This window comes from Babylonia areolata, chromosome 35 (genome assembly GCF_041734735.1).
Source record: "Babylonia areolata isolate BAREFJ2019XMU chromosome 35, ASM4173473v1, whole genome shotgun sequence".
In the NCBI taxonomy this organism is placed as follows: domain Eukaryota; kingdom Metazoa; phylum Mollusca; class Gastropoda; order Neogastropoda; family Buccinidae; genus Babylonia; species Babylonia areolata.
In genome coordinates this window covers 27,398,759-27,423,736 of record NC_134910.1, presented here as the reverse complement: position 1 = coordinate 27,423,736, position 24,978 = coordinate 27,398,759, and the positions used below count along the sequence as shown (strand labels likewise).

At 41.0% G+C, this 24,978-nt stretch overlaps 1 protein-coding gene across 1 annotated transcript; it reads left to right on the top strand.

The window, feature by feature from the left end:
* The first annotated feature begins 719 nt into the window (after positions 1 to 719).
* On the top strand, positions 720 to 24,978 carry LOC143277820 (thioredoxin-like protein 1). The gene is made up of 9 exons (XM_076582731.1): positions 720 to 897; positions 4,689 to 4,785; positions 7,128 to 7,301; positions 8,899 to 9,021; positions 10,295 to 10,361; positions 14,141 to 14,234; positions 18,404 to 18,482; positions 21,704 to 21,808; positions 23,148 to 24,978. Exons 1-9 carry the CDS (start codon positions 800 to 802, stop codon positions 23,175 to 23,177), a joined length of 867 nt encoding a protein of 288 aa, XP_076438846.1. The 5' UTR covers positions 720 to 799; the 3' UTR covers positions 23,178 to 24,978.

The following is a 24,978-nucleotide window of genomic DNA, read 5'->3' as shown; positions in this document are numbered from 1 at the left end:
CGAGTAATATTTTAACTTGACTCTCCCATCCAGTTCCAACGCATGGGACATGGCCGGGGAAGAGAGATCGGTTGTCCAATTTCTGTCGCCGGAAAACATTTGGAGGGAGGAGATGTTAGGGTTAGGCACACGGCAGTGGGTGCGGGGTGGATGCAGGGAGAGGGTGGAAGGCCGGAAAGGAAAATTCGTTCAGTCATAAGATCGTGTCTACGTTAAAAAAAAAAAAAAAAAAAAAAAAAAAAAAAAGAAGCAGAAGAAAAAAGGGGGATTCTTATCCGTCCAGGAATGTTATACGACTTTTTAATTAAGTTTTAAAACGGTGTACCAGTGTGTGCCTGTGTGTTAGTGTTTGTGGGGTTTGTTTGTTTTTGTTTGTTTTTGTTTTGTTTTTTTGTGTGTGTGCGTGTGTGTGTGTGTCACTGAGTGTGCGTGTGAGTGTATGTGTGTGTGCAAAGCACGCAGCTTGAGGAACCTGAAGATTCGGAGAAAGAGAAAGAGTCCGGGTGGGAATAGATAGGGGATGTGATTGATAACCCATGTAAGAGGGTTTATTCCAGGTGATTTCTTACTTTCAAAGTGTTTTCGTGCGTTTTCTCTTGTTGCTTGCGTTTTTGAATGTTTTTGCTCCAATATACTGTTCATAAACAACAAACCAAATTTCAATTCTTATTCGGATAACATGTTCACTTTAGCTTGCACGAAGAGTACATGCCCTTGGTTACTTTACAGAACGTGCCGGGCTGCTGACTAATTTTTGTGACAAACCTTTTCTGTTTGTGATTGCTCAAACTGAGTGATAATGGCGAACGTTAAAATTGTGGCGGATGATTCGCAGTTCAATGCTGAACTAACAAATGCTGGAACCAGGCTCGTTGTAGCAGATTTCTTTGCCACATGGTAAGAAAAGACAGTGGTTGTCAAGAACTTTTGACCGAATCTGAGAACAGCCCTGATGACATAGCGTTATTGGAGTAAAGAAATTAAACATAACTGGACTAAAGTCATCATTGATAAGGTTAAGATTCTAGACTCAGTGAAATCATAACCTGCAGTAAGTTTATGGCTATTTGGAATTCCAGTAAACAAGTAATGTTTATTATATTTATTTAAAAAATTATCACTGGAAATTGGCAGTAGTTGCGGCCATTTTTTAAAAGGGGACTACGTCAGACCCAAGTAATTATTGACCAGTGAGCCTCACTTGTGTATCCTGCAACGTACTAGAGTCATGTGTTAGAGATGTATTAGTTGATTTTATGGTTTCAAACAATTTATATTCACCATGTCAGCATGGATTTAGAAAACAGATCATGTATAATACAGCTTTTAGAGGCGATGGAGGATTTAACACAATTCTTAGATGACAAAGAACCCATAGATAATATAATTTTCAGATTTCAAAAAAGCCTTTGACTCTGTACCACATGTCAGGTTATTGTCAAAGTTAGAGGCATATGACATTACATGTAATATTTCAAAATGGGTAATGGCATTACTGTCTGGGAGACTACAATTAAAAGGTGCGTGTTGGTAAGAGTTATTCATCAGTTTCACAGGTTCAAAGTGGGATTCCCCAGGATAGTATTCTGGGGCCAATCTTATTCACTATATTTATAAATGATTTACCAGATTGTGTAAGTAGCTGTTGTAAAGTTTTTGCTGGTGATACTAAAATTTATGATAAAACTGAAAATTCCATGAAACTGCAAGATGATATAAACAATTTATTATGTGGAATTTGTATTTCAATGTGTCCAATTGTAAAGTTCTACACTTGGGAAAAAATAATCCAAAATATGACTATGTTATGAAAATAGACGGAACCACTAGTGTTATTCCGGAGTGTGTTGAGGAAAAAGACCAGGGTGTAATATTTGATCAAAATTTGTCTTTTGATGACCATATTCAGTCAGCTATAAATAAAGCAAATAAGATATGGGGTATTATAAGGAGAACTTTTACTTTTATGGATAAAGATATATTTACTAAACTCTGAGTATAACTAGTATAAGACTATTGTATGACCGATACTAGAATATGGAAATATAATTTGGTATTCCAGATTAAAAAGAAACTCTGTGGCATTTGAACAGGTTCAAAAGAGAGCAACAAGAATGGTGCCAGAGCTGAGGGAATTAGATTACCAAAATCAGTTGATACAACTGAATTTACCCTCGTTGAAATACAGATGCTATAGGGGAAATATGAGCACCTGCACAAATGTTCTTAGAAAAATCCTGCCTTTGCACACATGTGTGTTGCAATGTAGATTTGATAATAATGTGCCCTATCACAGCATCAGGATGACCCTGTGAAAGTATTCTGGAACCCCCTAAAGTTTGGCAGAAGAGTTCTTGGGGTCCTGAGGATTTTTTGGATTTTTTAAAATTTTTATTTTATTTATTTATTTTATTTTTTTAAACTTACCTTCTTCATCCATTTCAGGGCCACAATCACATAGATTTTATTCAGATAGTGATAAAGCACAGGTTTAAAAGTCTACAACTGTTGATCTATTCGTTTTTTTTGTGGGGTTTTTTGGTGCTCAGATTGATCAGAATAACTGATAAATATGGTATTAAGTATAGAAATTCCACACAAAATATGTTGGAAAACAGTGTAATATTCCTGAGAGGCAGCATTTTCTTTCATGGACATTGTGATACTGTATAGTGTATGTATACATGTTTAAGTTTAGTGCACTGTAAGTTAGATCATTATGGAATTTATGATCATGATTATCAAGAGCTGTGCAGCACTTCCAATTTATCATGTGTGTGTGTGTGTGTGTACATTGGTATGCAGCTTGAGTGTGTAAAGGTGATTCATGTGTGCGAGTTTGTTTTTGAGAGATATGCATAGAGAGAAAGAGATAGATTTTTAAAATACTAAACGCCAAGAAATCTAGTTCTTGTTGTTATTCTGTTATACAACCAACATCAGTTACTAATGTTGTACTCTGGATAATACACTGTGGTGCCAGTTACCTTTGTGGTTTACTTGACTATCTTATAAAATCAACTTTAGATATATTATTGGGCATTCCATTCAAATGATTCTTGGTAGATGGTGAAAATATCTTTAGCTGACTTATTCAGAATTGAAACTTTCTCAGTTTCTGTCAGTTTGATTTCGAATGTGTTGTTTTGTTACTTTTTGTGTCCTGGTTATAAAAGACACAATAGAATATCATGAACAGGCCATGGCCCATTTCAGCATGGTGAAAGTTGTGTCTTACTTTGGAGAGGCGCTTCACTCTTGTCTTGATTGTTCCTCACTCCGACGGGCGCAGTAGCCGAGTGGTTAAAGCGTTGGACTGTCAATCTGAGGGTCCCTGGTGGGTAAAGGGTGGAGATTTTTACGATCTCCCAGGTCAACATATGTGCAGACCTGCTAGTGCCTGAACCCCCTTCATGTGTATATCATTATATGCAAGCAGAAGATCAAATACGCACGTTAAAGATCCTGTAATCCATGTCAGCGTTAGGTGGGTTATGGAAACAAGAACGTACCCAGCATGCACACCCCCGAAAACGGAGTATGGCTGCCTACATGGCGGGGTAAAAACGGTCATACACGTAAAGGCCCACTCGTGTGCATACGAGTGAACGTGGGAGTTGCAGCCCATGAACGAAGAAGAAGAAGAAGTTACTCACTCCACCCAGGTGGAAGAGGTACCTGGAATTAAGTCTGGGAAGGTTAAAGCGGTGGAAAGAGAGTACTGGGCTGAGTCGCCAGTATTTTCTCCCCCTCCGCTAGACCTTGACTCACTCACTCGGCTTGAGTGGTGGTCTGGACACTAGTCATTCAGATGAGATGATAAACCGAGGTCCCGTGTGCAGCGTGCACTTAGCGCATGTGAAAGAACCCATGGCAACAAAAGCGTTGTTCCCGGCAAAATTCTGTAGAAAAATCCGCTTCAATAGGAATAACGAATACAAGTGCATGCAGGAAAATATTTTTTTTTAAAAAGGATGGCGCTGTAGTGTAGCGATGCGCTCTCCCTGGGGAGAGCAGCCTGAATTTCACACAGAGAAGTCTGTTGTGATAAAAAGAAATACAAATACACCTTCCCATGCTAGGCCTTGGACACAGTGAATATGAAGTCCCGGCTCTGATGGCTGTGAAAGCAGGGTGTGAATTTCGCGGGTGCCTGGGTGCAATGTCAAGAGTGCCCATCTGGCACTCAAAAATTGACAGAGGTGAAAGAAAAGTAAAAGACACACCAAGAAAGCAAGCTCAAACGCGGTCGATCGAAATGTAAAGTGTCATCTGCTGCAGCTCGCTTCGCGAAGCAGCATCTTTGCACACCGTATGTTGATGTTCATGGTGCATTAGCGACAATGTTTCCCATCTTCAGTGTTAAAAGAAAGACCCCCGAAACAGAGACGAAAGCTCAGGATGACAAAAAGAATAAACAGCAGGAGTACGAATCAGAGCGCCAGCGCATATATACAATGAAGCCTGGCAGAAAGACTTTCCTTGGCACACCGTTGAAACGAAGGAAGATTTTATTTCATTTTATTTTGCTGGCACCCCAAACCACAATTGCGCTCTGAAATGTTTTGTCCAGAGAGCCCCGACTGGCACTCAAAAAAATAAGTTAAATTCGAACCCTGGAAAGGCTATGGAAGAAGAAACAGTAATGGGAACCTGTGTTTATTTGTTTGTTTGGTTGTTTTTTTCAGGTGTGGTCCATGTCGTAACATTGCCCCCAAGTTTCAGGAGTTCAGCAGTACCTTTCCCAAAGCCGTCTTCGTTAAAGTGGACGTCGACAAATGTCCGGTGAGTGAGTTGGAGAGTCCTTGCTCTCCAGGATCACTCAGTGTGTGTGTGTGTTGTCTATGTGTATGTTTGTGTGCATGCATATGTGTGCCTGTATGTGTGTGTATATATGTGTCTTATATATATATATGCCTGTGTTTGTGTGTTTGAGAATGAGTGAGTGTGTGTGGTTGTTTTTTGTTTGTGTTTGTGTGTGTGTGTGTGTGTGTGTTGCATCTAAATGTGTGTGTGATAGTGTGCACATGAGAATGTGTGTGTGTGTCTGCATGTCAGCATGTGTGTGTGTGTGTGTGTGTGAGCAAATGTGTGTGTGTGGCGTGTGTGTGTCTGTGAATGTGAGCGTGAGCAGGAGTGTGCGTGCATGCATGCGTGCGTATTCATATGTTCAAGTGTGAGTGAGAACGGCTGTTAATGAGTGTGTGTAACAGCGCCAAAACATGAACTGTGTGGAGCGTGCAAAGCACGCAGACCTGCACAGCACAACATTACACGCCGTGTGTGTGTGTGTGTGTGATGTGTGGGTGTATGGTTGTGTGTTTCTGTGTCAATCTGTGTCTATATTCTTAGTCTGTCATTGTCTGTGTGCATATGTATCATATATTTCATTATATGAAATGTGTGTTTGTGTGAGCGTGTGTGCACATGTATTAAACCTTAAAGATCCTCTTAAGGTGATTATCATTACCGAATATGTGTGGGGTATGAACATTTACTTAACATCTCATCCAGACAAAATGATTTATCATTCATTTTGCTAACTTACTTTGTGTACTTGATAGTGAAAGCTCGGTTCCCTTGTCCGATGGCATTTTCCCTTTCTTTTTGTCATAGTATTCGCAGAATCTGTATCCAATTCAGTATACATGTAGTAATCACCACTTTTAATTTTGTTTTTCAGTCCTGTTTAGCAAAATACTTTGTCTTTAATAGCTGATGATTTATTCAGGTCAATTGTATGATGTTAATTGTGTGCTGTTTGACTTTAAAAAAAAAATTGTTTTTTCAATTGTGAATGGCCATCAGTGTATATATTTAAGTGGAAGATCAAGCAGCAAGCAAAAATCTGTGATCCTGATATTTTATTGCCTTTCAAATCCTTATACTCTTACATGTTATGTTTTCTATGATTTATCATTTATTTATTATTATATCTCATGTCTGCAATACACATATCCTGTGGTGTGGGAAAGAAAAATTTCCATTTCAAACAGTGAATCTTGTTGAGTACACAAACGGTTACCAGTCTGTATAAATTATCATATTTGATATTTACATGGGTACAAAAGAAATAACATTTTTGACCCAAGACAGCATAGTTCCAAGGTGTGATGGTTATGCCCACCTTCACATTTTACTGCAACTTATGATGGAGTCTCCTGTCGGTCCGGCGGATGAGTAGGCAGGCAGGCTTATCTGTCGGTGTGCGTCCTCATATGACGGGCGCAATAGCTGAGTGGTTAAAGTGTTGGACTGTCAATCTGAGGGTCCTGGGTTTGAATCACGGTGACGGCGCCTGGTTGATAAAGGGTGGAGATTTTTACGATCTCCCAGGTCAACATATGTGCAGACCTGCTAGTGCCTGAACCCCCTTCGTGTGTATATGCAAGCAGAAGATCAAATACGCACGTTAAAGATCCTGTAAACCATGTCAGCGTTCGGTGGGCTATGGAAACAAGAACATACCCAGCATGCACACCCCCGAAAACGGAGTATGGCTGCCTACATGGTGGGGTAAAAATGGTCATACACGTAAAAGCCCGCTTGTGTGCATACGAGTGAACGCAGAAGAAGAAGAAGTCCTCATATGGGAGAAGAGGCAGCTTATAAATATAACACACAAGTAGTGATAAAAAATGTATGGTGGATATGGAACACACACACTTACACACACAGACACTCACACACACACACACACACACACACACACACACACACACACACAGAGGACTGTATTTACTGTGATCATAATAGTTATAGATATATATTTACAGGGGTATAAAAAGGAAATCTGTTTTTATCAGGACACAACGCAGGCCCAGGAGGTGACGGCCATGCCCACCTTCACATTTTACTGCAACTTATAATACACAAATAGTGATAAAAAATGTATAGTAGATGTGTAACACACAGAGACACAGAGACACACATACACCTAATATCACTTACAGTGAAAAGACGTTAAACTAAAGAACGAACACACATAGTGACATACAGATACACACACACACACACACACACACACACACCACACACCACACACACAGAGGACTGTATTTATTATGATCATAATAGTTATAGATATATATTTACAGGGGTATAAAAAGGAAATCTGATTTTGGCAGGACACAACGCAGGCCCAGGGGGTAACGGCCATGCCCACCTTCATCTTCTACCGCAACAAAGTGAGGATCGACATACTGCAGGGAGCAGATGAGGCCGCCCTGGAGGAGAAGATCAGGAAGTGGTACCAAGACGATGAGGACGACGGTGACGGTGACACACGCGTGAAAGGACATGTAAGGTTTCTCAGGCGGCCGGGGGGGTGTTTTTGGGAGTGGGGGGATGGAGCCAAAGAAAGTCTGCGCTCCATAGTTGTCAGTCCACGACTTTAGTACTTCGACAAAGCAGTTGGTAGTGGTGGTATGATCACAAACTTTGCCACCTCCAGCTTGCAGCCTTAGTTACCAGCCACACCACTTTGGAAAAAGCTGTTTTAGGTGTCGGCTTACTTCTCTACACGGATGGATCTGATGTTCCTTCAGCTGCAAGGTTACATCAATGTTATAGGATCCCACAATCGCTCATATCCGAGTATCTCAATACAGAAATATCTATGAGGGAATGATGAGAACTGTATGTCTCAGCTTGCATATGTTGAAACAGATCAGGCTTTGCTGAAAACCGGTAAAGTGATCCATACATGCACATCGCATTCAACTCAAAACACATGCACGTGTACGCACATTTACATGCGCTTACACAAACACACATCCTCCTTTCCCCCCTCCTCTACATACGCAAAGAAATGCACACAAAGGCATGCATGAACATGTCCACATCAATACAGCATGCATGCATGCACAAGCATTCACATATGTGGAGGGATGGCCTAGAGGTAACGCGTCCGCCTAGGAAGCGAGAGAGAATCTGAGCGCGCTGGTTCGAATCACGGCTCAGCCGCTGATATTTTCTCCCCCTCCACTAGACCTTGAGTGGTGGTCTGGACGCTGGTCATTCGGATGAGACGATAAACCGAGGTCCCGTGTGCAGCATGCACTTAGCGCACGTAAAAGAACCCACGGCAACAAAAAGGTTGTTCCTGGCAAAATTCTGTAGAAAAATCCACTTTGATAGGAAAAACAAATAAAACTGCACGCAGGAAAAAATACAAAAAAAAAGGGTGGCGCTGTAGTGTCGCGATGCGCTCTCCCTGGGGAGAGCAGCCTGAATTTCACACAGAGAACTCTGTTGTGATAAAAAGAAATACAAATACAAATGAGAGTGATACTGGGCCTGTACAGTTGTTGGTAGCAGTTTCGTCCTAAAGGATTTTCAGCATACAGCTATTTCAGGTAGTGTGTCCTAGTAAGTATACTCTTGTATGCATGTGAATCGTGGACTTTAACAGCTGAAATGCAAAAGAGAATACAGTCCACTGAGATGAGATGCTTTCGAAGACTCCTGGGCATCTCCTACAAAGATCATATCACGAACGAAGAAGTTTGAAACAGAATCAGGCAAGTCACTGGGCCCTACGAAGACCTGTTGACCTTGGTCAAGAGACGCAAGCTCAAATGCTATGGCCATGTCATGAGATCATCAGGGCTTGCCAAGACATTCCTGCAGGGTACAGTGCAAGGGGGGAGAAGGAGAGGCAGACAGAGGAAGAGACGGGAGGACAACATCCCAGAATGGACGGGCTTGAGGTTGAGCGATACAATCAGGGGGTCAGAAAACCGAGAGGATTGGAGGATGCTGGTTGCCAGATCACATGTGGCACCCCAACGGTCCACAAGACTACGGGATAGGTGAAGGTGAAGGTCCTGGTAAGTGAAATGACTTTCACATTTTTTGTGTTTACATGTATGTGTGTGTGTGTGTGTGTTAATTCAGATGGATCTATCATCTTTCATCAACAAATCCGAGTGTGAGTGTTTAAACGAGTCGGATGACCATCCCATGGCGCACGCCCTCACCACAAAAGGTGGATTCCTGGAATCGGACTGCGATGAGCAGGTAAAGCGTTGATAGCTTTGATCAAGGTGTGTTTTTTTTGTTTTTTTTTTGTTTTTTTGTTTTTTTTCAATATCCATTTATGAATTATGTATCTTTCTTTTAGCATTGGTAGGGTCTTTTTATAATAACTATGGTTTTTATGTGTCATCTTTATTTGCATTCATCAAGTTCTTTCATAATCAGTTTTTATGTTGTGCTGTTTTTTTAACATTGATCAAGTTCTTATTCAGTATTCATTTGTGTATCTGTTTTTTGGGTTTGGTTTTTTTTGGGTGGGGTGGTTGTTTTTACACTTTGCATCAATCAAATTCTTTTTTAATGTAAATATGATTTATGTATTACCCTTTTTCTTTTAGCATATAACTGAGATCAGTGAAGTTCTTTTTTGTTATATATTTAAATATATGACCTTTTTAAAAAAATTGATTGATCAGGTTCTTTTTTTGCATCATCTTTTTAGAATTGATCAAGTTCTTCTTTTTTTTTTTCTTTTGTTTCGCCTTTTTAATGTTGATCAAAGTTGTTTTAATGAATATTTTTATGTATATATATATTACTTCTTTTTTTTCTTTTTTAAGCATCAGTCAAGTTCTTTTTAACATTTTGTACATATCCTTTTCTTTGTAATCAGTATCACTCTTTTTTCTGTTTTTGAGTACGTTTTGAGCTTTTGACCGTGCTTCATTGCAGTGTATTGGTACAGATTTACTTGACACAGAAATTTACATGCATACTTTGCAAGGCGTCACTGGCACTATCCAGTCCTGTTTTTCTTTGTATCCGTTCATGAAATTGATTATTCAATAATTAATTAATGTCTTACCTTCCCCATGATGCTTTGATTGTTAATTTGATGGGCACAATAGCCGAGTGGTTCAAGCATTGGACTTTCTATCTGAAGATCCCAAGTTCGAATCTTGGTAAAGGCGCCTGGTGGGTGAAGGGTGGAGATTTATCCAATCTCCCAGGTCAGCATGTGTGCAAACCTGCTTGTGCCTGAACCCCCTTCGTGTGTATACGCAAGCAGAAGATCAGATACGCATGTTAAACTTAAAGATCCTATAATCCAAATCAGTGTTCAGGGGGTTATGGAAACAAGAACATTCCCAGCATGCACACCTCTGAAAATGGAGTATGGCTGCCTACATAGCGGGGTAAAAACGGTCATACACGTAAAAGCCAACTCACGTACACACAAGAGATCGTGGGAGTTGCAGCCCGCGAATGAAGAAGAAGATTGTTAATTCCTGTGTGTCTTTGGGTTGTTGCGCAGCTGATCATCAACATTGGATTTAACCAGGCTGTGAAGATCCACTCCATGCGACTTGAGGCTCCAGAAGGTAAGCACGCGTTCTGACGACTGTAGTGGAGTGGTGGTGGCTCAGTGGTTACATGCCTGACCAGGAGATGAGTGTCCCCGTGTTTGAGTCCCATATGCATAGACTGGGATTTCTGCTTCCCCTCTCCTCTCATCTCGCTCACTACGATCGGCCTCGGATCCACTCTGTTTATGCATACCCAGATTCAAACACTCGACTGTTTGGCCGCCGTTCTTTCTCTGTTTCTGGACCTTGCGATTGGAATGAACTTCCTTTTTCGCTTCGTCAAGTCTCCACACTCAGCTCTTTCAAGTCTGTCCTTAAAACCCACCTCTTCCCAAAATAGCCTCCCTTGCCTGCCCTTCCTTGTCTTTAGTTTCTACAGTATTAGAGTTATGCATGCGTGTGAATGACTGGTGCGAAAGCGCTTTGATTTGTCTCTGCACAAGATCCAGCGCTATATAAATACCATTATTATTATTATTATTATTATTATTCCTCTAGACCTTGTGTGGTGGTAGCTATATAAATACCATTATTATTATTATTATTATTATTCCTCTAGACCTTGTGTGGTGGTATGTTTGCTAGTCTTTCAGATGATATGATAAACCTAGATCCTGTGTGAAGCGTGCGCTTAGCGCTTGTGAAATGAAATCATGGCAACAAAAGGGTTACCTCTAGGCCATCACTCCACATATCAGTCCATATATGGAGAGATTGGTTTAGATAAAGTTCATTACCCGAGTGGTGTCTGTGGGTGCGATTGTGTGTGTGTGTGTGCGTGTGTGTACACGTGTGTGTGACTTGACTTCTTTTGTTATCATGAAACCCCAAAGGATTATTGGACACAAAAGAACAAACAGAAGAGAAAAAAAAAGGTCATCTGATGTGCATGCTTTCAAAAACGTATTTGGCAGTTGGTTTGGTGACAGTCATCACTCTGTAATGAGTCTCTAGGTCTGTCAATTGGTTTGGTGACAGTCATCACATCTGTAATGAGTCTCTAGGTCTGTCAATTGGTTTGGTGACAGTCATCACTCTGTAATGAGTCTCTAGGTCTGTCAATTGGTTTGGTGACAGTCATCACATCTGTAATGAGTCTCTAGGTCTGTCAATTGGTTTGGTGACAGTCATCACTCTGTAATGAGTCTCTAGGTCTGTCAATTGGTTTGGTGACAGTCATCACTCTGTAATGAGTCTCTAGGTCTGTCAATTGGTTTGGTGACAGTCATCACTCTCTTAATGAGTCTCTAGGTCTGTCAGTTGGTTTGGTGACAATCATAACTCTGTAATGAGTCTGTGGGTCTGTGAGTTGGTTTGGTGACAGTCATCACTCTGTAATGAGTCTGTGGGTCTGTGAGTTGGTTTGGTGACAGTCATCACTCTGTAATGAGTCTCTAGGTCTGTGAGTTGGTTTGGTGACAGTCATCACTCTGTAATGAGTCTCTAGGTCTGTCACTTGGTTTGGTGACAGTCATCACTCTGTAATGAGTTTCCAGGTCTGTCAATTGGTTTGGTGACAGTCATCACTCTGTAATGAGTCTCTAGGTCTGTGAGTTGGTTTGGTGACAGTCATCACTCTGTAATGAGTCTCTAGGTCTGTGAGTTGGTTTGGTGACAGTCATCACTCTGTAATGAGTCTCTAGGTCTGTCAATTGGTTTGGTGACAGTCATCACTCTGTAATGAGTCTCTGGGTCTGTCAATTGGTTCGGTGACAGTCATCACTCTGTAATGAGTCTCTAGGTCTGTCAATTGGTTTGGTGACAGTCATCACTCTGTAATGAGTCTCTAGGTCTGTCAATTGGTTTGGTGACAGTCATCACTCTGTAATGAGTCTCTAGGTCTGTGAGTTGGTTTGGTGACAGTCATCACTCTGTAATGAGTCTCTAGGTCTGTGAGTTGGTGTGGCGACAGTCATCACATCTGTAATGAGTCTCTAGGTCTGTCAGTTGGTTTGGTGACAGTCATCACTCTGTAATGAGTCTCTAGGTCTGTCAATTGGTTTGGTGACAGTCATCACTCTCTTAATGAGTCTCTAGGTCTGTCAATTGGTTTGGTGACAGTCATCACTCTGTAATGAGTCTCTAGGTCTGTCAATTGGTTTGGTGACAGTCATCACTCTGTAATGAGTCTCTAGGTCTGTCAATTGGTTTGGTGACAGTCATCACTCTGTAATGAGTCTCCAGGTCTGTCAGTTCGTTTGGTGACAGTCATCACTCTGTAATGAGTCTCTAGGTCTGTCAATTGGTTTGGTGACAGTCATCACTCTGTAATGAGTCTCTAGGTCTGTCAATTGGTTTGGTGACAGTCATCACTCTGTAATGAGTCTCTAGGTCTGTGAGTTGGTTTGGTGACAGTCATCACTCTGTAATGAGTCTCTAGGTCTGTCAGTTGGTTTGGTGACAGTCATCACTCTGTAATGAGTCTCTAGGTCTGTCAATTGGTTTGGTGACAGTCATCACTCTGTAATGAGTCTCTAGGTCTGTCAGTTTGTTTGGTGACAGTCATCACTCTGTAATGAGTCTCTAGGTCTGTCAATTGGTTTGGTGACAGTCATCACTCTGTAATGAGTCTCTAGGTCTGTCAGTTGGTTTGGTGACAGTCATCACTCTGTAATGAGTCTCTAGGTCTGTCAATTGGTTTGGTGACAGTCATCACTCTCTTAATGAGTCTCTAGGTCTGTGAGTTGGTTTGGTGACAGTCATCACTCTGTAATGAGTCTCTAGGTCTGTCAATTGGTTTGGTGACAGTCATCACATCTGTAATGAGTCTCTAGGTCTGTCAATTGGTTTGGTGACAGTCATCACTCTGTAATGAGTCTCTAGGTCTGTCAATTGGTTTGGTGACAGTCATCACTCTGTAATGAGTCTCTAGGTCTGTGAGTTGGTTTGGTGACAGTCATCACTCTGTAATGAGTCTCTAGGTCTGTGAGTTGGTTTGGTGACAGTCATCACTCTGTAATGAGTCTCTAGGTCTGTCAGTTGGTTTGGTGACAGTCATCACTCTGTAATGAGTCTCTAGGTCTGTCACTTGGTTTGGTGACAGTCATCACTATCTGTAATGAGTCTCTAGGTCTGTCAGTTGGTTTGGTGACAGTCATCACTCTCTTAATGAGTCTCTAGGTCTGTCAATTGGTTTGGTGACAATCATCACTCTGTAATGAGTCTCTAGATTTCAGGTTATTGTCCAGTAGCTTTTATTTCATCTCATTTGATAGTTGAATAGATTGCTGAACCTGCGTAATTATGGCAGAAGTCTTGAGACAGTATACACAGATCCAGGAAATGGAATTTGTCTTCCACAGCTTAACACATCTTACGTAATCTTTTTTCTCTGTTATTGTTTATAAATCTTCTTCGTTTATTATTCGGGTTGTGTGAGCTTTGTCTGAAATGACATAGAGCTCATTTGTGAGAATGGTTGATTTTATCAGTTTGATAATTCTTTAGTCAATACTCATTACTTTTTTTTTTTACTTTTTTTTTTGTTATTTGTAACTGAAGTCTGATCTGCTGTATTCTGTTTTTCTCTTGTTTCCAGAACTGAGTATGTGTATTTCTTAATTGTTGCTGAAAAGTAAATTTTAGCTCTATTGTTACTAAATGTGGACTGATTTATCCAAACGTGACCTTGAATGATGACCAAGAATTTTCAGTAGTACCTTGTTGGTTCAGCCAGAATGCTTACACCTTTTTGACATATAGGTTTGTGTGTGTGGGGGGGGGGGTATGGGTATGCTTGCTTATGTGTATGCATGGGTGCATTCTTATAGAACTTTTAACCTTCGCATTCGCAGAGAATGGTCCCAAGACGGTGAAGGTGTTCATTAACCAGCCCACCACGATGGACTTTGATCGGGCGGACAGCATGGAGCCAGTGCAGCTGTTGCAGTGAGTCTTGATGATAACGACGATGAATTGAACGTTTATAATACAGTGCAGTACCCCCATTTCAGATGGGGCTTACCAAGCTTTACAATAAAATACACAAATTTCAGAATGGGCGACATTCGGACGAGACGATAAACCGAGAGTCGTGATGATAACGATGATAAATTGAACGTTTATAATACAGTGCAGTACCCCCATTATCAGGTGGGGCTCACCACACTTTACAATAAAATACACAAATTTAAGAATGGGCGACATTCGGACGAGACGATAAACCAAGAGTCGTGATGATAACGATGATAAATTGAACGTTTATAATACAGTGCAGTACCCCCATTTCAGATGGGGCTTACAGCGCTTTACAATAAAATACACAAATTTAAGAATGGGCGACATTCGGATGAGACGATAAACCGAGTCTTAATGATAACGATGATAAATTGAACGTTTATAATACAGTGCAGTACCCCCATTTCAGATGGGGCTTACAGCGCTTTACAATAAAATACACAAATTTAAGAATGGGCGACATTCGGATGAGACGATAAACCGAGGTCCCGTGTGCAGCATGCACTTAGCGCATGTAAAAGAACCCATGGCAACAAAAGGGTAGTTTCTGGCAAAATTCTGTAGAAAAATCCACTTCGATAGGAAAAACAAATAAAACTGCACACAGGAAAAAATACAAAAAAAAAAGGGTGGTGCTGTAGTGTAGCGACGCACTCTCCCTGGGGAGAGCAGCCCGAATTTCACACAGAAATCTGTTGTGATAAAAACAAATACAAATAAATTTATGTACAAATAAGTCAACACAGACAATATCACGGTCTCACATCATATAGCCAAACCACAGCAAAATGTATTCATCTCATTCATCATGATCAAAATCCACACCAAGGACATCACAAAGATTACAAACAAAAACATCACAAATACATATGAATCAAACATGAAGAGCACATGCAGCGATCAGATCAAAGCAGGCATAAGTAGATGCAAAAGCTTTACGCAGAAATACGTATGATTCAAACATAAAGAGCACATGCAGCGATCAGATCAAAGCAGGCATAAGTTGATGCAAAAGCTTTACTCAGAAATACGTATGATTCAAACATAAAGAGCACATGCAGCGATCAGATCAAAGCAGGCATAAGTTGATGCAAAAGCTTTACGCAGAAATACGTATGATTCAAACATGAAGAGCACATGCAGCGATCAGATCAAAGCAGGCATAAGTAGATGCAAAAGCTTTACGCAGAATAGTACGGTATGAAAAGGTGTGTTTCGAGAGCTCTCTTGAATGTTTATTTATTTATTTATTAAGACTTCTTGCTATAGCGCATATTCTTGAAGCTCTATGCGCTTTACAATAGCACTAAAAACATTCACTCAAACATCCCCACACAAACATATGCATATAATTTGAAATATAGGTGAGAGAGAACAATTAAAATAGGTCATGTCAGTTGATTAAATCAAGAAATGCAACAGGTATTTAAAAAAAAAAAGAAAAAAAAAGAAGAAAAGATAACAACAACAAAAAAAGTAGACAACTGAAATTAAAAAAAACACAACCACGTATACGCATGCATATATATGTAGGTACATACATACATACATACATACCTACATACAAACACACAAAACACACAACGTGTGCACACACACACACATACACGCACACACACATACACGCGCACGCACGCACACATGCACCAGCGAACACAAGCCGCATACCCAAACACATTACTCATGCACTCACTCAGTGACACACACATATACACGCACCCACAGGCACGATACACACACGGACACAGATCAACAATCAAATAATGCAAACTACTGCGACATTACATAAAAAATATATATATGTAATAAAATAAAATAAAATAAAATGTGGGTGATGACGTGCGACAGAGGTGTGAGGGTAGTGAATTCCACTGTCTCGGTTCAACAAAGGAAAACGAACGTTCGCTGTAAGGTTTTTAAACGAATGTCTTGGGGCTTTCTTCTTCTTCTGCGTTCGTGGGCTGCAACTCCCACGTTCACTCCTATGCACACGAGTGGGCTTTTACGTGTATGACCGTTTTTAACCCGCCATGTAGGCAGCCATACTCCGTTTTCGGGGGTGTTGGGCTTTAACTCTTTTCCTACCATAGGCAACTTTAGTCAACTAGACAGTTTACTGGAGTGGGTGACTTAGTCGACCAAACAGGTCACCACCATAGGTGACTTTAGGGGGGACACGGCAGTGCAAATGAGACCAAAATAATGATTTTTACTTAGCCGTATGAAGAGCACAGAAACAGGAGTCATGATGGCTGCTGGAAAAAAAAAGGGCGCTAGCCAGCAGGACAAATGGGAGGTTACCTACTTCCGGGAGGTTATCGGCCGTAGTTACTTTCGTTTTCTCCGCATAGGCGGATAGTAGTTTGCACAGGACAGGAATGTCAGACCCCCTGCCGGAGTCTGCACTAGTTGGGTCACGGTAAGTATGTGTAATTAAACATAATTTTAGATAGAAAATGTCCATTTTTCATGATTTGGGTTTTTGATGGATTTTGATTCTTAAACATCTCATATGCGTAAGTTTTTCCACTATAAAGATGTCTTTAACAATGAAAAAATTGCCAATAAAGATTGCTTGCTGAATCACGAAAGTGTTTATTACTAATTTTTGGTTCAATTTCGACGCAAGTCGTCAGGTTTCTGGCCTTGACAACATACCTTGGACTTGCTCAATGATGACTTAACCTACAACCATGAGTCTTTGCATGACATGTTAATTGAAGTTTTGTCACAAGTATGTATCAAAATATTCTCTGGGTTTTAATTCATAGCAGTTCCAATCTTTTTTACCCATTGTAAATTTTGAGGATTTCGCAATACCCCAAATTTCAAAAATTCATAAAAAGTACAATAATTGAAGAATCAACACAATCTCAGGTGAAAATGAAGATAATGTCATTGTGTATCAAGTCCACATAACAAATGTCTGCATGCACCACATGGACCACAAACCCAATTTCTTTGATACATTGTTTGGCGGCCATTTTGATTTGTTTCCATAGCAGCGGGTATTCACAGAAATCTAAGGACACTTTTTTTGTGATCCACAAGTGATGATACACCAAGTAGACAAAAAACAACAACCGAGAGATGTAGTCGGAGAAAAAAAAAAGTTGTTATTTGACTGTAGTGTCTGGCCTTAATCGACTTGACTTCACCGCCATAGGCAGCTTTAGTTGACTGGACAGTTCACAACACTCTAGTCTACCAAACAGTTCATCGCCATAGATGTGACAGGTGATCAGGCTTTTTGACTCACTTGTGTAAACAAAGTGAGTCTATGTTTTAACCCGGTGTTCGGTTGTCTGTGTGTGTCTGTGTGTCCGTGGTAAACTTTAACATTGACATTTTCTCTGCAAATACTTTGGTGTCAGTTGACACCAAATTTGGCATAAAAATAGGAAAAATTCAGTTCTTTCCAGTCATCTTGTTTAAAACAATATTGCACCTCTGGGATGGGCACAAAAAAATATTAAAAGAAGCCTAATTATATGCAAACTGCATTTACTGTTATATTTATATTTTTTGTATTCTCTAAACTTGGCACTTTGACCTCTTGTTCTGACACAACAACAAGAGGAGTCATTATTATCATTTTTTGTTCAAACAGAAACTTCTTTTGCTAAGCATGGAAGTTTTATTTATTTTGCGAACGTTTGGTGGATATAGTAAAAAAAAGGGAAATTACTCTGTAATTAATGCTAGGGGACTTAATTCAAATCTCGTTCGGACTTTTTCTTTTTTTTTTTTTTTTTTAACGTGAAGCTTTATAATGACAAATACAGAACACATTTTAACGATTAGATTTAAAAAAAAAAAAATTTTTAAGTGTATCAAAAGTGAGTCTTGAAGGCCTTGCCTCTCTTGTTTTTGTTGTTGTTGTTGTTGTTGGCTGGGCTGTAGGCAGCATGATTTTATTTATGATAATGATAATAACAGTAATAGCAACAATAATGATGATGATGATGATTATTATCATTATTATTATATTTTCAGCTGTGATTTGTCAGAAAGAACAATAGTTTTGCAAGCAAATTTTCTGAGTGTTTACTGCTTCAGTGATGTTTGGTGATTTAGCTGTTTTTTATTTTTTCCCCCAGATTGGCCCCAGACGATATCAAAGAAGGAGGCATCATTCCACTCAAGTTTGTCAAATTCCAGAATGTACAGAATGTAACGGTGAGTGGGGGGTAATATATATGTGGAGTGATGGCCTAGAGGTAACGCGTCCGCCTAGGAAGCGAGAGAATCTGAGGGCGCTGGTTCGAATCACGGCTCAGCCGCCGATATTTTCTCCCCCTCCACTAGACCTTGAGTGGTGGTCTGGACGCTAGTCATTCGGATGAGACGATAAACCGAGGTCCCGTGTGCAGCATGCACTTAGCGCACGTAAAAGAACCCACGGCAACAAAAGGGTTGTTCCTGGCAAAATTCTGTAGAAAAATCCACTTCGATAGGAAAAACAAATAAAACTGCACGCAGGAAAAAAATTTTTTAAATGGGTGGCGCTGTAGTGTAGCGACGCGCTCTCCCTGGGGAGAGCAGCCCGAATTTCACACAGAGAAATCTGTTGTGATAAAAAGGAATACAAATACAAATACAAAATACTGACTCGAATTAATCAAAGCGTGGAACTGGTCCCCATCTGTCCTGTGTGATGCTGTGTGCCTCTCTTGCTAAAGCTTTCAAACCTCTCTTGCTAAAGCTTTCAAACGATTGCCTTGGTACCCCACATGACAAGCAAATCTACATACGTATTTAAAATGGCGTTGCAGGCGATACAAGTGGAAATTTTTACAGCAAACTAGATCACAACAGCGGCTTTTTTTTTTTTTTACTGCTGCTGAAGTGATTGAAAATGCTTCATACTGAAGGTTTCGACATCAACGAGGATGGTGAAGATGTTGAATAAAGTATCTTCCGTGAAGAAAGCTACCAGCGAGAAGGTACCGACAGTGACTCAGCTTCAGTGAAGAGAGGGGGTGGGGGGGGGGGGGGGGGGGGTGTACACATGACGTTAGAAGAGGGGTCAGTGGGTCAAGTACAGGGAGTTTCATTCAGTTACTTTGTGTTTTTTTGGGGGGTTTTTTGATTTTTTTTTTCCCCTAACCCTAACAAATGGGTCGTCTTGCAGGGGAAAAGCAAGGGAGAAAACTGTTCATCCAGAGTGAGTTAACCTCTCAGCTGTTGTGCCCCTTGGCCATGTTGCCTGAGGTAGGCATTGATGTTAACTCTTTCCGGACGAAGGAATGCTCACGCATTCCTACACAAAACGTATTCGGTTTCGGACGAAGGAATGGAATAGCATTCTCCGAAAGTAAAATTCCATCATGCGCTGTACACGTGATTTTGTGATTAGCCGAGCAGAGTGCGCTATTCTGGGTCACTCCACAATCGAACAGTATGATTGGTTAGTCTGTGATGTGTGGCCTGTCTCGCACACACGCTGACAAAGTCACTGACCGGTCGTCTGCTCGCGTGCCAGCCTGTCAGCAGAGCGGGCTCTTCTCAAAATGTTGTGATGCGAACAAGGTGGTGACGGCAATGTTTTGGGGTTGCCGAAGTACTTGAAATGCTACAAACTGAAGGGTCGGACATTGAAGAGGTGGATGATGACGAAGAAGAAAGCGAACTTAATGCAGAAAGCGAGCATGGGTATGGTGATTCAGGGTGAAAAATTGGCATTATTTTCTACATATGGCAAAACTGTAAAAATAAGATGAGAAATTTGATTTTTTTTTTTTATATGTAATAGCTCAACACGTAATAAACCAGTTCTGAAAGTTTCATTTTCTTACACAGTATTTTGTATTTTTTGTCATTTTTTTCCAAACCTTTACAAATGGGCCGTCTGTGGGGAAAAGCAAGGGAGAAAACTTGTCGTCCCGAGTGAGTTAAACCCAACAGTGTGATGGCGTTCCGTCTTTCTTTGCTTTGGTTCAGAGTTACCCATGCATGTGAAAGATGGGAGTGGCTGTTCTTTGGTTCGTTGCTGCACAAGATACAGCGCAGAAGATAAGATAAGAATAACTTTATTATCTCCAACTGGAGAAATTTGGTCAGGTGCATTATCACAACACAGACAAGTAAACAACATGGGGACCATAACTGTAAAGGTCAACAACAGCTTTTACGAATATTACGAAGATACAAATGTAAAAAAAAAAAAAAGATCACATACACCGTTTCATACATACATCCACACACTGCAGGTAATAACTAGTATTCTTAATGTAAAAACAGAAAGAATTAAGAAACATTATTTGAATATAATTATAAACATAGCCTACTATACTGCACATTGATTATAATAGACAGATAAGATAAGAATAAAGAATAAAGATAAATTGCGGAAAACTGCAACCAGATAATCAGCACACACCCGCACCCCCCCACCCTCACCCACCCCCACCCCCACGGATTACTTGATTAAACAAGTATGAATACATTCATTATTATTACGATGATGGGACTCGAAATAAAAGAATAGCGAGGCCGGGTAAGGCAAGGATTGATAAACAGTAAAGAGTGGTAACTCTCTCCATGTTAAAGGGACACAACTTAAGTCAGTGCTGCTTGTGCTACCAATTCAGTTAAGCACACAGGTACACGAAGAAGAAGAAATCAAAAAGAGAAAGTGGGGGTGGATAGGTCACACGTTGCGCAAGTCACCACTCAACATCACTCGCCAGGCACTTGACTGGAACCCCCAAGGCAAACGCAAAGTTGGCAGACCCAGGCAGACTTGGAGAAGAAGTACGGACACTGAAGTGAAGGCAGCCGGAATGACGTGGGCCCAGATAAAGGGGATCGCCCCAAACCGTGTCCGTTGGAGGAGTGCTGTTGCGGCCCTTTGTTCCCGAGCGGAGCTATAGGCATAAGTCAAGTAAGACACAGGTACATTGGAATAAACTCCGACACTTCCTCAGGAAAGGAAGCTCAGGGTTTGTCCCTATACCAGTCAGCCGACATGTGCACACTGCAGCAACGACAGAAGAAATGTGCAAAACACAAATGAGCTTTTTTTTAATTCCAAACTGGTGTAGCCTTTTAATCCCGAATATGCTACACACAACATGCAGACAACACAGAACAAACACAGGGTCGCCTCATTGGGCGTGCGACTCAAAATTAACTCACTCAGTACGGCCAGTCCTCTCTTCTCCTCTACACAGAGCCCTCGGATGTCCTGTGGGTGTCTGAATGACCCAAACTTTAGCTTCCGTCGTCAGAATTGTGGTATTCTTTGTCAACATTCACCTCTTCAGTATAAGAGCCTTCCGCTTGCAATATTTTGATGATGGTAGTTGGGGTGAAACGCTGTTAACGTCGTCTCTTTCGCCGTTCGTATGGAGAGGGTTAAAGAATGACGAGGCTATGATGATGTGGGAATTGTGCAGGTGTTTGTGAAGGACAACCAGACGGGGACGGAGTTGACTCAGATTGACTACATCGGCTTCCTCGGTTCGCCGGTCAGCACCACCAACATGGGAGAGTTCAAACGTGTATGTATCTTTATTTATTTAATTACTTATTTATTTATTTATGTAAGCTTATCTTTTTTTTTTTTTTTTTTTTTTTTTTTTTTCTCGAGGCCTGACTAAGCGCGTTGGGTTACGCTGCTGGTCAGGCATCTGCTTGGCAGATGTGGTGTAGCGTATATGGATTTGTCCGAACGCAGTGACGCCTCCTTGAGCTACTGATACTGATACTGTATCTTTTCGTCGTCTGTCACACGCTCGTGCGTGCACACATGCATGGACATAGAAATACACCCACGCACTAAAAGACGCATGCGTCTGTATGTGTGTGTGGTTGCATATGATAACGCACACACGTGTGTGCACATGCGTAGACCATCGTGTACTGTTTTGTTAATGTACTGTTGTTTGCATGCACACATACCACACCACTCCACACCACACATCGCCATGCCACACCACACACACACACACACACACACGTCACACCACACACACACACACACACACACACACACACACACACACACACACACGTCACACCACACACACACACACACACACACACACACACACACACACACACACACACACACACACACGTCACACCACACACACACACACACACACACACACACGTCACACCACACACACACACACACACACACACACGTCACACCACACACACACACACACACACACACACACACACACACACACACACACACACACACACACACACACACACACACACACACACACACACACACACACGCATGCCACACCACAAAATTTGGCCAAGCAGAGTAAACCAATAGGCCTAGTTTGCATCAGTTTGACATGGTAAGTATATGTATCACCAAACATGGAGTATAATACAAACTCCTCCTTTCTCTCTCTCTCTCTCTTCCCCTCTGTCCATTTGTGTGTTTGACAGAAGATCTAATGCACATTTTTTTCTTTCTCTCTCTGTCTTCCCCTCTGTCCATTCATTTATTTGACAAAGGATCTGATGCAGATAACTTTCTCTCTCTCTCTCTCTCTCTCTCTCTCTCTCTCTCTCTCTCTCTCTTTCTCTCTCTCTCTCCATCCATTTGTGTGTCTGACAAAGGATCTGATGAAGATCTCTCTCTCTCTCTATCTCTCTCCATCCATCCGTGTGTTTGACAAAGGATCTGATGAAGATAACTTTCTCTCTCTCTCTCTCTCTCTCTCTCTCTCTCTCTCTCTCTCTCCATCCATTCGTGTGTTTGACAAATGATCTGATGAAGATAACTTTCTCTCTCTCTCTCTCTCTCTTCCCCTCCTCAGTCCATCCATCCGTGTGTTTTAACAAAGTATCCTATGCAGATAACTGTTGCAGGTGGCAGGGAAAAAGGGGGAGAGTCACTGACTGCACACCACTGGTAATCGTCAACTGTCCACCCTTCAAAATGCCTGTGCTGCCTTGAGAGTCGCTGGCACACCCATGTTCCCCCCCCAACCCCCCCACCCCCCCACTCCCCCCTCGTTCCTTTCCGGCTCAGGCAGTTCCCAGGCCAGTATGCACACCACCACACGACTGGTCTGCCTGGGGGAAGGGACGATACCAACCACATCACCGTTTGTTTGTCCGTCTGTCTGTCTGTCCAGTTCCCAAGCCCCACTTCTACTGGTGTGTGATGAAACATTTTTGTGAAAACGTATTTAATTTTTAATTAATACAAGAAAGAATGGTTGATTTGTGGTTTCAAAAGTGTCACATGAAATGTACGGGCTGGGTTGCGTGGGCAGTCTTTGCAACCCCTGAGTTTTGTGAAGCGTTAGGAACGCTCCTGGCTTTACGCTGGTTCCATCGACTTGGGGAAAATGTTCTCTTCTCAACGCTAAGCAAAACTTAGCTCTTCAAAGATCGCACGTGCAGCCCAGCCCTGCTTCACAAACATTCGAAGGGAGGTTATCACTGTGTGTCCATTGATTGAAAGAAACCCCCCTCTTTGAGCAAAAGGTACATGAGATATTTGTGTGCGGTTCAGCAGCTAGCATCAGGATTCTTCAAAGTTGGGCTGTTGTTTATTTTCGAGCGAAAACCACCTGCTCAGAGTGGGTGAAGTTGATTTGTATGTTGTAGATGTTTGAATTTCAGTTGGGAAACTGTGGGATAAATTCACAAAAAGCGTTATGAAGCATTAAATGTGTTGTTTTTTTTTGTTTTTTTTTCTATTTTGCTTACCTTTAGTGTCTGTAATAATCATGCACACACCAAAGAAGTACATTAAAAAAACATTTGCATGCATATGCATGGAAACACACACACACACACATACACACACACACACACACATCTGTTCACACATGCACACACACACACACACTCACACTCACATGCACGCAAGCAATTATATGAATACTTATGATAACAGTAAATAATTTTGTGGGCATTTTGTCATGTGTATGGGGGATTAAGATAAAGACTACGGTTCATTTTATCATCGGCTCCCTTTTTTTTTTCTTTTTCTTTCTTCATTTTGTTGTGTGTTTTAATCACAACTTCAGTCCTTACACTGAAGACTGGTCAGTTCAAAGTTAAGATTTTAATCTTGGCATAGGTTTCAGTCCGAGGTGTTATATTCAGGGAGACTTTGTGTGTGTGTGTGTGTGTGTGTGTGTGTGTGTGTTGTTGTTTTTTTTCCAGCTTGATAGGGTTATTGTTCATACTTCATGCTGGAGATACATACAAATAGTTCTGCAGAACAAATTCTTAGTAAGGTGCAAAATGGTGTTGAACTCTTTTTTTTTCCAGTATCTGAATTTATCTCAAAATAAGCTGAACACACCACATTTGTTGGGGTTTTTTTTTGTTTTTTGTTTGTTTGTTTTTTTATCATAAGCATGCATTAAAAAGTTGTTTTCATTGAAAGTGATTTTTTTTAATATTCAAATTAGATAAATTCAAGTGTGTGTTATGAAAGTTTCTTTTTGATTGGGAGGAATTTTTTTTTCCAGCTTTTTCATAACTAAAATCTACTGGAGAGTGGGTGATTTTTACTTTCAGAATACTTAAAATGTTTTCCTTTTTTTTTTCTTTTTCTTTTTCTTTTTTTTTAAGGGGGTAACCAGGTCTGTTGAACCTTTTGCAAAGTAATTGGTTTGCATCCATTTGTAAGCTGAGGAGTATTTTCGTCCATGATGTTGGGAATAAAAATTTGAATTGT